The 13,938-nt window shown below is 38.2% G+C and overlaps 1 protein-coding gene across 27 annotated transcripts in view; it reads right to left on the reverse strand.

Moving 5' to 3' along the window:
- Positions 1 to 13,938, reverse strand: part of LOC140486400 (calcium/calmodulin-dependent protein kinase type II subunit delta) — a 310,372-nt gene that overhangs the window by 70,478 nt on the left and 225,956 nt on the right. For 14 of the 27 annotated variants that reach the window (XM_072586158.1, XM_072586431.1, XM_072585878.1 and 11 more), the window contains exons 6-8: positions 6,655 to 6,727; positions 2,533 to 2,635; positions 814 to 897 (exon numbers count right to left, since the gene is read on the reverse strand). In XM_072586158.1, coding sequence (XP_072442259.1) covers positions 814 to 897; positions 2,533 to 2,635; positions 6,655 to 6,727 — 260 coding nt within the window. Of the gene's footprint in view, positions 1 to 813; positions 898 to 2,532; positions 2,636 to 5,662; positions 5,736 to 6,654; positions 6,728 to 13,938 lie in introns of all 27 variants that reach the window. The other 13 variants (XM_072586248.1, XM_072585963.1, XM_072586856.1 and 10 more) reach the window with 1 other exon arrangement.

Raw genomic sequence — 13,938 nt, forward strand, 5'->3', positions numbered from 1 at the left:
AAAAGTCACATGTGGTAAATCATCCAGATATGTTATTTTATTTTACAATTCCCAACAACATCACAATGCACTTTAAGATGGAAAGCAAGATGATAAAAAGCAGTGATTGGAGAAAAAAAAGTCTACGTTTAGAGAGGCGTTCTAATTAGATGCATAAAATTTTGAAAGGGAAGAAGGTATGAGGCAGGAAAAATTGGAATCAAGTTTCAGTCATGAAAAGTGATAGTTGTGGGGTTGCCCACAGTTTGAACTGCCCCCAAATTGATAAAAAGTAAAGCTGCGATAGTCCCAGAGGACTATAGCCCTGCTCTCTCATTAGAGAAACTGGGCTGGTGGTGGTTTAACCTGAGTCACCACACTTCAGGCAAGGGGAGAGATGGAGAAGGTGGGTCCTTCTTGGTTCTCTCAGTCAGTGCAGGAATTGAACCCACACTATTGGTATCACTCTGGCAAACTAGCCATATAGCCAACTGAGCTAAGCAACACCTGTCTCCAAATATTAAGCATGGGAAACACATCAACATACCCAGGTATACTTGCTGGTTTATGCTTGATTTTGACTATTGCACAGAGAAAATGCTACAATGGGCTTCAGTGCTCGTGTGATGGAAGCGGGAAGTATCAAGGGTTCCTGTTTTACAATATCAATAAAAGATTCCTACCAGTAAGTGTATGTTTGGTTACTTATAAGAAGTATTAATATATGTATTTGATCTGATAATGTTTCATTATATCTGATGAGCAGATTAACAAGTTGGCTAAAATGCCCTCTATATCTGATATAATGAATCAAAAACCATGTATTTAACTTACCACAAGCCCACATGTCCACTGGCTTTCCATACGGATCTTTCCTTAATACTTCAGGGGAGAGGTACCCAGGTGTGCCCGCAAAACCTTTGGATTAATACAGCATTATCAGCATGGAAGTTGATTTCAAATAAATCATGTCTTAGTATGAAAAACAGCTTTGCATTAAATGGTTGGATTTCTCTCTTTAATATCTGAGTACTATGATGCAGAAAAAGGAAGGGATTTATTCCAAACTACTGACCCAGATTTTATATTATGGGAAAACTAAATTGACATTTTAAATTAGAAAGAAGGAAAACATTTCTCATTTATCTGTGATAAAATTTAAAAGTATTAGCATCCAGTTTGCAAATGAGACACACAGAACAAATGAATTGATCCATAAAATTATTTCATTTGCTTTCCTTGACAATTACTTTTAACTGACAGCTGCAACATACACATTATTATAACGTACAACACTTAAGAATAATGGAGTCAAGTTGGATCCAAAGCCTACTCCAGTTCAGATACTATGGGGGTAATTATGTCATAGAACAATCATGTAAAATGGGTGGTATCAATTCAGTCACCTTCTAACCCTTGTTTCGATTTTCATGAGAATTGAAAATTAGGACAGATACTTAAGGGCTAATATATTCCACCTCACTCTTTTGATCAAAGCCAAATAATAGAGAGCCTAAATTTGTTGTACATTTCTTCTGGCTGGTCAGACAATATTCTTGTCATTTTATATTACTTCCACAGGAAAGGCAGCATCTGGGGGCCAGGAGATGCGTTGTAATCTTTCATATTAGCTGACCTTTTTTGTGAAGAGTTGTGCGTGTCCTGTTTCTCTTGAAAACAAGGATTAGTGACAAGGTGTCTACTCCAGGGAAAGCAGAGTAAGTAACAGGTTAAAAAGAAAGGATGAATGGGTGGAGTCAGACTCTCAGAGACCCAGGTTGAAGTTTTTGCTTTTGGTTTTTGAAGTTTGGGTTTTGGACAAGCTGCAAGGTACAGCACTTCCTCTGTTACTGCAAAATGCCGGAGGTTTCTCTCTACCGCTAGACTATTTCTTTTGGTACTTTGTTCTGCTAGACTGCATGAGAGAATAACATGGATTTGCTGAAATTGCCTTGCCAAGTGTGTGTTCATGGGATGCTGCTATATTGGAACAATAGATGAGTAGTTGTTAAAATGTATTGTATTAAGTACATGGATAGAATTAAAGTAATGCCAATTGTTTTTTTACTTGTATGTTATCTATGGAGTTCAAATTTCCTTAATGCTTATTAGCTTGACCAATCAAAATCACATCTGGAACATAGCAGCTGACGTTTGCCTTTAAATAACATAACAGTTAGGGTCTAGGCTATCTGTTTGATATGTTTTGAGGGGGTTTGGTCTGGTCCATAACACTTTCCCAAAATAGTATCTCACTCCTCTATTTTGGCATTTCTGCATTGCCCTTCTATCCAGAAGAGGAGAACAATGTGCACAGTCACTTGGCTTGGGAACTGCTATGTAAGGATCACTGACAGCTGCATTGGGTACTTTACAAAATGGCCCTTGGACAGAAAAAGGGGATTATCCCAGCTATCCAAAGTTGCTTTATCAGAAGTCAAAATAATTTTCATTAGGAAGACCCTCAAAGTTTCTTTAAATAATGTCTTAACATTTAACTTCATTTCTTAAACAACATTAAGGCAAAAGTAATGAAAAATACATTTTACTCACCAAACCATGCTTGCTGGTCTCCTTGGACTTCAATTGCCAAACCAAAATCAGCCAATTTCACAGCAGCTCCTTTCAATTTACTAGCGAGGAGCAAGTTCTCTGGCTTTGGTTCAAAGAAGCAGATGAACAAAAATGGATTAAGTAAATCTCCAAATTATATTTCTTCTTATATCTTATAAACTATTATTTCCAACCAAATAATCAAACTCCGTAAATCTCTACAAAATAGTTACCAAAGCATTAAAGATCAGAATCTCATTAAAAGCATGAGAAACAATTTTTTTAGATTACTTAGTGTGGAAACAGGCCCTTCGGCCCAACAAGTCCACACCGACCCTCCGAAGAGCAACCCTCCCAGACCCATTCCCTCCATTTACCACTTCACCTAACACTACGGGCAATTTAGCATGGCCAATTCACCTGACCTGCACATCTTTGGACTGTGGAAGGAAACCGGAGCACGCAGAGGAAACCCACCCAGACACAGGGAGAACGTGTAAACTCCACCCAGACAGCCACCCCAGGCTGGAATTGAACCCAGGTCTCTAGCGCTGTGAGGCAGCAGTGCTTACCACTGTGCTGCCCCATTTTCATTCAACCAATTGTGCCTTTCTTTTACAAGGATTAGTAATGGCATATAAAATCTGTTCTCCAACTTCATTTGTAGGTTTATAATTTAGTCAAATAGTAACAGAGAGCAGAGAATTAAATATTGTAAGTACACAGATTAGTCCCCTGGCTGCTCAATGACAGTCAAACTAAATCACTTATCAATTTGAGCGAGAGCAGTTTTCAGTTGTAGCACCTCATCTAATTTATCTAGAGGGCATTTTCAACTGAAATCCAAGCTATTACAGCTTCACAAATCTATAATACTGTGAAAGGTTTCTCAACTGTTACTGTTTCTCTTGCTCATTTAGCATTCAGAAACAAATAAATCTGAAACCCAAATTTATGCAATTAAACAGGCATTAAATAATTCTAGATCAAATAGAATGTTGAAAAGCCTCGAACAAAAGCCAATATCTCACATTGTTTTATCCATTTAAAAAAAAGACAAAACAATGTCAATTTCTATTTGGTAAATAGTGGCATACCATCAGAAATGCCAATGAAAGGGTTAATACAGAGTTGTCTTCTACTCATTTAGTGAAAACTAGTCAAAGTAGTTGGGAGCTTTTTGTAATATCTTGTCACCCTACAGAACTGAAGATTGCAGGTGCAATTGTTCTGAATCACCAACTTCAAATCAAAAAGATCGATGCTGTGAAGAATTGCACATTATAAGATGCAGTTACTTTTTGTTTAGATTATATGTATAATTGTTAGCAATTTTAAAATTGGTTTTCACTCACCCAAGTTGTATTACTAAGTATAATCTTTATTTTTAAAAAAAATCATGCAACTAACATGCAAAGAGCTTTGAAACACAATTTGTGCTTAACTGCAAAGTCAATGGTCAATTGTTCAATCTCAGGAATAAGAGGCAATTTAAACAGTTTATCTAGATTACTTCTCAATTTGAGTTTATATGGAAACAAATCATTTCCCCAGCAAGAGAAACCAGCCATAACCCAGCTTGACTCACTTAAACCTTTGGTTGACTCTCTGAGGGGGCAATTTGTTTGTGCAATGATGTTTCAAAGTGGCAACAAGCAGACTACGTTGAAATCCCAGTGCAGACAATGCCTTCACCTTCATAGCCTGCATGCGATTTCTCTCTTGTTAAAACCCCGTGTGGGCCATACAGGTAGCAGCTGAAGACATTGTCTGGCCCTGGGAAATTCCGGCAATCTGCATAATGCTGCTAGAACTGATATTTTATCCCCTATTGTATTATGGGCAGCAGCAACAGATCAATCAAAGGGATGCATTAGAATAAATGAATATATATAGGTGTAAAATAGACTTCAAATATGAAAACCTATGTTTTACAGTTCTTGAATAGTTTCAATCCTGCTCCATCCAAGAATTAAAATTTTGATCTTACAGAACACCAAAAAAAACCCTGAAGTTATTTATGGTGATCACTGCTTGAGGTAGCTCATTATAACAGTCTGCAGGTAATATGGTTGCTGGTTAAATGCAATATGAAAGCCACTGAAAGACCAAGTTAATCAATTTAACACAACTGTAAAAGGTTGTTGAGGTTGAGCAACACAGTGGCTTGACATTTTAGCAGCAAAATTTATGAATCAAGTACAAGACATGTGGTTCAGGGTGAAGAGTCAAGTATCTGCAGTCATGCATGGAATATGGCAAAACATTTCTGCTTCCAGATGTTTATTCGGGCTTAAATGTATCCCCCATCATAACTGACTCACTTAAATCTTTGGTTGACTCTCAGAGGGGGCAATTTGTTTGTGCAATATTTCTCTCTCTCTACTGCAAGTTAAGTCAGTCGTATTAGTACACTATGTCACTGAAAGATACAGGTACTATTTGCATTTTGAAGCAGTGACTAGTGTAGGCGAGAGGCAAATAATTTGGGAAAAAAAAGAGTAAAATGAAAGAGCAAGAAGTGCATTATAAATACTTTCTACAATTTAACTGTTTTAGATCATACTTACAGGCAAATAATCAAACTAAATTTGAAAATGCACAAGAACATTATTTTCTGGACATTTACCTTGGCTTTTCAGAATTAGTTAATGATATTGTTGGGCTTACTAAAGTAAATGACATGTTGGTTCTGACGGTCAATCACTTTCAAGTAAATTTCTTCAAAGCAGAATCAGGCTTGAGACCTTAAAATTCACTAAAGTTGCGGTCTCTGATTCTACGTGATCAAACAGTTTATCAAACCTTACTGGGGCTGTGTCTGAAGAATGGGTACCATCAGTTGCCACTATCAAAACTCAGGCAAGAATGACTGAGAAGACGGATAAAAATTAGAATCAGAATTGCTTATAATTTTTTGAGAAATTAAGAGAGATGCTCTTACTTCACAAATATATTTCCCTCCTTCAGCCAGTGACATGGTTTGGGGACAGACTTTTGAGTCAAAATAATCACCAGGTACCTACACAAGTTGCCATTCACAGTTAGAAAGTTGGAATGAGTTTTGATTCCATCTCATGCATGACTGCAGAACAGTGTGAACCGTTCAGATCATCTTCAAATCACTCACCTTCAGGTCTCGATGGACCACACCCATCTGATGGCAGTGAAGCACAGCCTCCAGGATCTGCTGAATGCAATGACTGCATGCAAACACCAGGGGTGTGTGTTAGTTCCAAGCTGACACTCACTCTCTGTGTACTGTCGGAGAGACTGGCTTCGTGGTCAATAGCAAACAACTGGTGTTTTGTTGAATTGTCCTTAATGGACCTAAACACAGGTGCTCCAGTAGAATAACCATTGGCACATTAACCAAGACTTCACAACTTCCCTGCATTGAATTAGACTTACAGGCACCCTCCTTTGAGCTGCTGACTAGACACTCAGTGGTCACCATAAAGATGTAAATCAGCCAATAAGAAAACAGCAGCAGGTAATCACTTAGTTTTTTTAAGCAGGTAGCATTTAGCTTGGTAAACATAATGGTTACCATGACACTACCTTTGGAAAATAAGTGATTGTCAAATTGATATTAGTCATTCTCACTTCTTCATCTTTCAATAATACTTTTGTTAAATAATGTAGTTTGTAAACAATGAAGGCAAAAAAAGAGCTATTAATTTAGGTTAAGAGTGTTGGACATTTTAAACATTTTATTATTCCTAATTTTTAATGACCGCCTATACGTATTCCATTGGAGTAACGTGTGCCCAGTTGTATAAATAATTGCTATCACAGTCCAAGTCTCAGAACAGAAGTGGTGTTCATTCACACGCAGCAATGCATCATTAGCAAACTTTTTTTTAAAAATTGCTACATATTTACACACCCTTCACCATCATAATTAAAAGAAGTTAATAAATGTTCATTGTCCTGAACCTTAAAATAAGAGAAAGACTTTGCCCCATTGATTTTCTTCAGCCATGATGCATTGCAGACATGTGGACTTGCAAGTAGGTAAAAGGCACCATGCAGAATATGCTGAGGCAAGGGCGATCTTTAAGATTGTTTTCCCAACCCTATTAACGTATTTCTGCTTGCAGTTCATGGGTAAATACTGACCTTCAGGTCCCTGTGAACTATGCCATTAAGGTGACAATGATTTACACTTTCTAGAATCTGCTGTATACAATGACTGTGAAGAAACAAGGGCAGAATGGAAGGGAGAAGAAATTTAGGGTACATATTCACAGCACACACATAGAAAGTTCACAGTACTGAACAGAAATTCTTCAATTGCAACTTGAAAAAGGAATAAAACAGTGACGGTGAACAAAGCCACACTTAAGTTTTTTTTAAAAAGCATCACAGTCATTATTGAGAACAATTTCTAAAAGAAATCTAATCAGCTATAAAGCAAATTTGATCAAAAGCTTTATCAATAAAGTTTGGACATTACAGATGATTATTTTAAACATTCCAGACAGACAAACACAGCAAGTTGCATTTCATAATTTAATAAAGCCATGATTCACTAGCACTGTGTATGCCAAAGTAAATCTTAGTGTAATTGTCATAAAATATAATTAGCACTATCTTTTCTTTAACTGGCATACACATATGTGAGATATGTTCATAAATCCCAACTACATTCATAGGACAGTTTTCTGTAATGAACGATAAGCTTGGAGAAAAAACATCAACTGTTATGGATAAAATGGCTGCAGAACAAATTAGATGCAAGTGGGACAAGAACTGATGGTACTGAAATAAGGTCAGTTTTGTAATTTTAAAAATATTGGATTAACAACTATAGTGCTCATCTCACTCGTCAATGAAAGTAGCATAACCTTGACATACAAAGTGAAAATGGCCATCGTCCGAGATTGGGGAAGGGATGGGATGAAATGAGGGTGGAGAATTTGGATCCCTATCCTTTGTCATCGCCAAGTTATGTGCAGCTATAAGGTGGATGATTGACCTTTACCTGTGCGTAGAAGCCTTTCCTCAGAGTTAAATTCACACACTTTTCTGATCAAAGGCCACAACACTGGGATTTCTAGCACAATAAAAACACTATAAATGCAGCTCCAAATAACATTCAGTCAAACAATAATAAAAAAATTGGTTTCCTTTCTGTAAATCAAATATCTTTCATGGAAAATGAAGATCAATGTCAGTATTACTTAATGTAACATCTTTCTTCAGCAGACCCACCTCCACAGAGATTAGAGATTACTATAGTAAAGTAGATATTGGTGTTGGAAATCTAAGAACCTGAGTATTCAGGGTACTTGGAACATGCTCTGGTTAAGAGAATCTTGCTTTGTGAAAATTTAATAATTGTTCCAGTCGTGTCCTTGAAGGGAGTTTAAAATAAATAGTTCAAATCTTTGCCAATGAGTGGCACCTGCATAGTGTGCCGTGGGCTCCAAAATGCAACAAAGTAGAACAATTAAATAAGTCTTAGTAATTTATCAATTTTTCTAGTCTGTTTTGAGACAAGTTCAGCCAGGAGTTGTTTCAATATGACAACAATGATCGTATTCTACTGCTATACAGTGAAGTATCTAAAAGACCTACCTTCCTTTCATGTGAGGTATTTTCCTAAGAAAAGTTAAACTGATTGAAATTGGACAGAGAAACAGGTATCACAACTGGTTCACAGCATTCAAGACAGTCTGCCTTCAAAGCAAGCAGTTCACACTAATTGTGTGCCAAAATAGAACAAAAGTTTAAAATGTGAGAAATGTACGTTTATATAAATCCACTGGGCCACAGTTTGAAAGTAAAAACAGAAAAAAAACTCATGTCTGGTAACTCTGCCACTCCACCAATCCCTTCTCCTGTGACCTTTCTTCTCTAAATATGCACCAATGGCGTAAGGCCCTAAGCATTTCCAGGCCATGGGTGAATGCATTTGCAGCAACAGAAACTACTTCCTAGGTCATGATTCGGAGATGCCGGTGTTGGACCAGGGTGTACAAAGTTAAAAATCACACACCAGGTTATAGTCCAACAGGTTTAATTGGAAACACACTAGCTTTGTGCTAATGGAAGCACACTAGCTCCGAAAGCTAGTGTGCTTCCAATTAAACCTGTTGGACTATAACCTGGTGTTGTGTGATTTTTAACTTTGTACCTCCCAGGTGGCACTGTTGAGCGATACAATGCATTTGGCTTCCCATTAGCTGGTAACTTCAGTGGATGGGATTTCTGCTCATAGGCTACCATGATGCCAAGGGGTCCGAGTAGTCTGGCAGTCATTTCCGAGATGTAGGGGAGAGTAGCTGGGGTTTCTGGACATGTTTTGTCTACTTGTTTGGGCAACTGAACAACAAACCCGAACAAGCAGACAAACCACATCCATAAACTCTAGTCACACTTCCCTACATCTAAGACATCTCGGAAATGACCGCCAGACTACTCAGACCCCTTGGCATCATGGTAGTCCACAAACCCACCAACACACTAAAACAGCAGCTAATGAACTTGAAAGACCCTATCCAGACAACAAGCAAAACTAAGGTCATTTACAAAGTACCATGCAAGAACTATAACAAACACTACATTGGACAAACAGGCAGAAAAGTAGCCAAGAGGATACATGAACACCAACTAGCCACAAAACAACATGACCCACTCTCACTAATAACCTTACATATAGATGAGGAAGGACAGCATTTCAACTGGGACAACACATCCATCCTAGGACAAGCCAAACAGAGACACGCATGAGAATTCCTAGAAGCATGGCATTCCAACCAAAACTTTATGAACAAACATTAAATGGATCCCATTTACCACCCCCTGAGAAGAACAGGAAATCACACCACCATAGGAAATGATGTCACCACAGGAAATGACATCAACCACCCTAGGACACTCAAACATATAAATAGAAAGTGAGCTACACCACCACTGCTTCATTCGGAAGCCACTGAAGATGTTACCTAGTATGGTGACGAAATGTCTGTAAACAGACCTTCCAGCTCAGCAGGCAAATCTACATCCATATAGTAATCTCGTTAGTTCTTCAAAGCATAGAGAGGACCTCTTCACCTACTTTAAATTACGTCCAGGAAACCCTGCATTGTGAAAATTGCATTCTTTCAGGTATGCTCTTAAACGGGACGGGGGGTTGGGTCTGGGTGGGATACTCTTTGGAAGGTCAGTGTGGATTCAATTGGCTGAATGGCCTACTTTCACACCAGGGATTCTATGATCTGTGTATTAGCACCACCTTACTCCTCTATCCCACTTAGAATCTTATTTTCCAAGTAATAGGTGGCCTCCTCATTTTTTTCTCAAATGTGGAAACCCACACTTATCTGTTTGGAAAGTCATTTGACAATTACTTGCCTGTCTCAAGTTTTTGATCATATAGACTTGGAGCAGAAATCGACCATTCAGTCCCTCAAACCTATTCTGGCATGCAGCAAGATCAGGGCTGATACATTCGCTCTTTGAATCCCACAATCATATATTAACGTGACCACAGTCATGAGTACAGTCTTGTAGTGGATAAGGCCAATCAAACCATAAAACCAAGGCTCCATTTAACCCAAAATTTAGTTTTTGGAATTTACCAAATTATGGGTTTTTTTCCAGAAAAGAACTAACTGTCCAACCAGAAAGAAAGTAGCATCGCTACATTCACAGCCACGCACTTGACAGTGACAACAAATGACATAAAGCTAATAAAGGCCATTGTAATTTCCTTCTCTTTGCTCTCCCCTTAGTTCATAGCAACTTTTAGTTTATAGGTAACAAAGAGAAATTAAAGGAGGAATAAAATTTAGCACAAGTAGTCACCGGAGTAGTTATGAATAATAACCATGGGAACCCATCAAATTATGTGAACACAAGCTGCTTGGGCTTGTGTGGAGTGTGTAGCAGGCAGGTATCTTTTACCTACATCAACTTTGACACTTGGCTGGTAATTATCACTCTGTATTTCAAGTCCATGCATCTCAAAGAAGAAAACAATAGAAATTACACATTTATACCCATAAATGAATCAGAACGTTTAAAATTCCTTGATTAACACAAGCAATTCTTTCTTATATCCTCCCTTCCAATTATTTTAAATCACCTACTTCAGTAATTATTACACAAATTCCCTTCGCACTTTAGGGCTGAATAAACAGACATCAATTCAGGAACTAATTAACTACAGCACTGTGCATCACTGGACATCCACTCAACAGCAAATAATGTTAAAATGGATCTTTGCATAGTTACCAATTCTGCAAATGGTACATAGAATCACAAAACCACCAGGGATTTTATCTTTAAGGTAAAGTGAAAAGAGGTCATGTGGTCTGTTCTGAAGTCTGCCAGCCAGTAAGCCTGGGTGGTTAGATTATTACAGATTAAAGGGACCCAGATGTTTTACTTAGAAAGAGGTATAAAATGTTTCCTCTTGGTAACATCAGGCTGTGTACTCATAGACAAACAGTCTCCAAGATCCCAAAAAGTGTGGAAATATTATATTGGAAACAAATGTATTTTAAACTGTCAATTTACATCCAAAATGTAAAGGGCTGAGGTCCCCAAGTTAGCTAATCAGTATTTTTACCTGGGTACGAGGATCATGTCATCCATGTTACCATGGAGATGGGCTTTGAAATGGAAGTGTTTCGAAGATATCCCTGAATTACATAGGCAACCTACCAAAATCTAAGGTTGAAGGTTTCTATGCTTCACCACATAGGGATACATATGGGAGCTTACTTACAGATTTGAAAGATGAAATTTGAGAGAAGTTAAAAGAGAGGTAGGTAATTTGCATCACTTCAGATAGAGGGAGAAGTATTCATGAAAAGTTGCACAGTTAAAAAGTTCTGGAATTCAAAATTCTCAGGCTGGGAATGATAAAACAAAAGATCAGAAGTAACTAGTCAATAATTATTTAGAATTATAGATTCCTGGCTGTGTGGAAACCGGCCTTTGGCCCAACAAGTTCACACCGACCCTCCAAAGTGTATCCCATCCAGACCCATTCCCCTACCCTATTACTCAGATTCCTGATGAAGGGCTTTTGCCCGAAACGTCGATTTTCCTCCCTCTCAGATGCTGCCTGACCTGTGCTTTTCCAGCACCACTCTAAACTAGAATCTGGTTTCCAGCATCTGCAGTCCTTGTTTTTACCTATTACTCCACATTTCCCCTGACTAATACACCTAAACTACAAATCCCTGAACACAATGGGCAATTTAGCATGGCCAATTCACCTAATTTGCATATCTTTGGACTGTGGGAGCAAACAGGAGCACCCGAAGGAAACCCACGCAGACACGGTGAGAATGTTCGAACTCCCCACAGACAGTCGCCCAAAGCTGGAATCAAACCTGGGTCCCTGGTGCTGAGAGGCAACAGTACTAACCACTGAGCCATCACGTCTGCTTAAAAGACAGTATGACATACACTTAATAGTAGTTTTGTTTCCATTGCATTAAAAAGTTCTGTTCTGTAGGTTGAAGTACAAGTTAACTACAAAAATAATGTTTAGTCAAAAGAGCTTTTAATATACTTGTTACAATAAACATATTAAGCTGAACTATATTGCCATGTTTTCCATTCAGTTATTAACTAAACAGTTGATTTATTTTTCAACATTCTTGGCCTCTACAAGCCATAAGCAAATAGCCTCATTCAAAGGTGGTCAAAAACTAGGTGTATCTTAACAGAGAAGTTGATACATTTAAAAGGAGAGAATTTGACAGCCTACAACCTCAAAAGCTGAAAGCTTGGGGAATCCAGTATGCAAGAAGACAGAATTGGTAACATCATAAGGCTGCGAGAAATTAGAGAATCAGGGAAGGGGAGGAGAAATTTAACCATAATGGAGAGAATTTTAAATCTACCATGTGATCTGAATGGGACTTCATACAAGTCAGAATAAGGCCAGCAGAGCTCTTTGCAGCTGGTGGACAAATGTAATGTCATTTATTCCTCGATGAATGGAACATAAATGTTGGGATATTTTACTGCAGCTGTACAGGTTGATGTCAAGACTACACCTTGAGTACTGTGTACAGCTTTGGTCCCCTTATTTAGAAGCAGTTCAGAGAAGATTTACTGAACTCACTGTTGGGATAAAAGACTTATGAAGAACTGTTGAAAATGTTGGATCGATATTCACTAGAGAGTAGAAGAACAAAAGGTAATTTCAATGAAACATAAAAGATCTTGAGGAGATTGGGTGGTGTGGGTTCCTAGATGGTGTTTCCTATTGTTGGGAGACTAAAACTAAGGAAGGTATTTGAAGTTAAGAGTCTCCCCATTAACACAGATGAGGAGAATTTTTTTTCCTCCCAGAGATAAAGTGATCAAATTTTTTATTGTAGATTTTTAAATGACAATGGAGTCAAGAATCCTGGGGTACAGACAGAAAAGCGAAGCCAAGACCACAACCAAATCAGCCATGATCTTATTGAATGGTGGAGCAGGCTCAAAGAGCCAAATGGCTGCCTCTTGCTCTTAAGTCCCATGTTTCTCTGCTAATATGAACTCTATGGAGGATGCAGGACAGGAGGCTTGCAAAGAAGAGTATTGGAACAGATGGGTGTAGTGCTAAACAAACCAAGGGTGAGGATTTTAGCAGCATTGGACTAAGATCTGGGCGAAGATATAGATATGACTAAGGAGGAAGGAAGGACCTTGGTGATGGAAAGCGGTTGCTGTCAGACGCTAAGCTTGCTATTAAATAGAAGACTAATTGCAATATGTTTAGTTCAGACTAGTGATCAGAAAGGTGTTTAGAATCAGTGACTAAGGGCCAAAGTTTCTGGCTGGAGTTATAGATTATGGCTTCAGCCTTCTCAAGGTTTCATTGCATTCTTCAATGAATCTCCAGAGGGAAATGTCAGGTTTGATTGGAAAGTTGGTATAAGGAAACTTCCAAAATTAAGAGGTCACCAATTCATGTGATTAGAATTCTGTAACATTTAATCATCCATCCCTAACAGATGAAAAGTAAAAAACTTTACATTTATGCAGTACCTTATAACATCCTTAAAATTTTTTATCATAACCTTTTTCTCCCCCCAAAAGTAATCACTGCAATCTATCCAGTGGGCAATTTTGCATGCAAATTCCCACAAATAGCAATAAGGTAGCTTCAAAGATCCTGCTTGACATTGGCCAAGGCACTGCAGAGAATGTCCCTGTTATTCAGATCCCACTATGGAACCTTTTACCTCCAGCTGTGACAAAGGAAAGGACTGCAACTTAATCCAAAATACAGCATCTTTGACTGACTATGCAGAACTCACTTCGTACTGAGCTGTCAGCCTAGATTACAAGCTGAAGTCTACGGATTGAAACTTGAATCTCCAACTTTCTAACTGTAGTGCTATCTTTCAGTCAAATTTAACATTTTCTTAAACTTGGCAAATTCAC

This window comes from Chiloscyllium punctatum, chromosome 1, assembly GCF_047496795.1.
Source record: "Chiloscyllium punctatum isolate Juve2018m chromosome 1, sChiPun1.3, whole genome shotgun sequence".
NCBI lineage: Eukaryota > Metazoa > Chordata > Chondrichthyes > Orectolobiformes > Hemiscylliidae > Chiloscyllium > Chiloscyllium punctatum.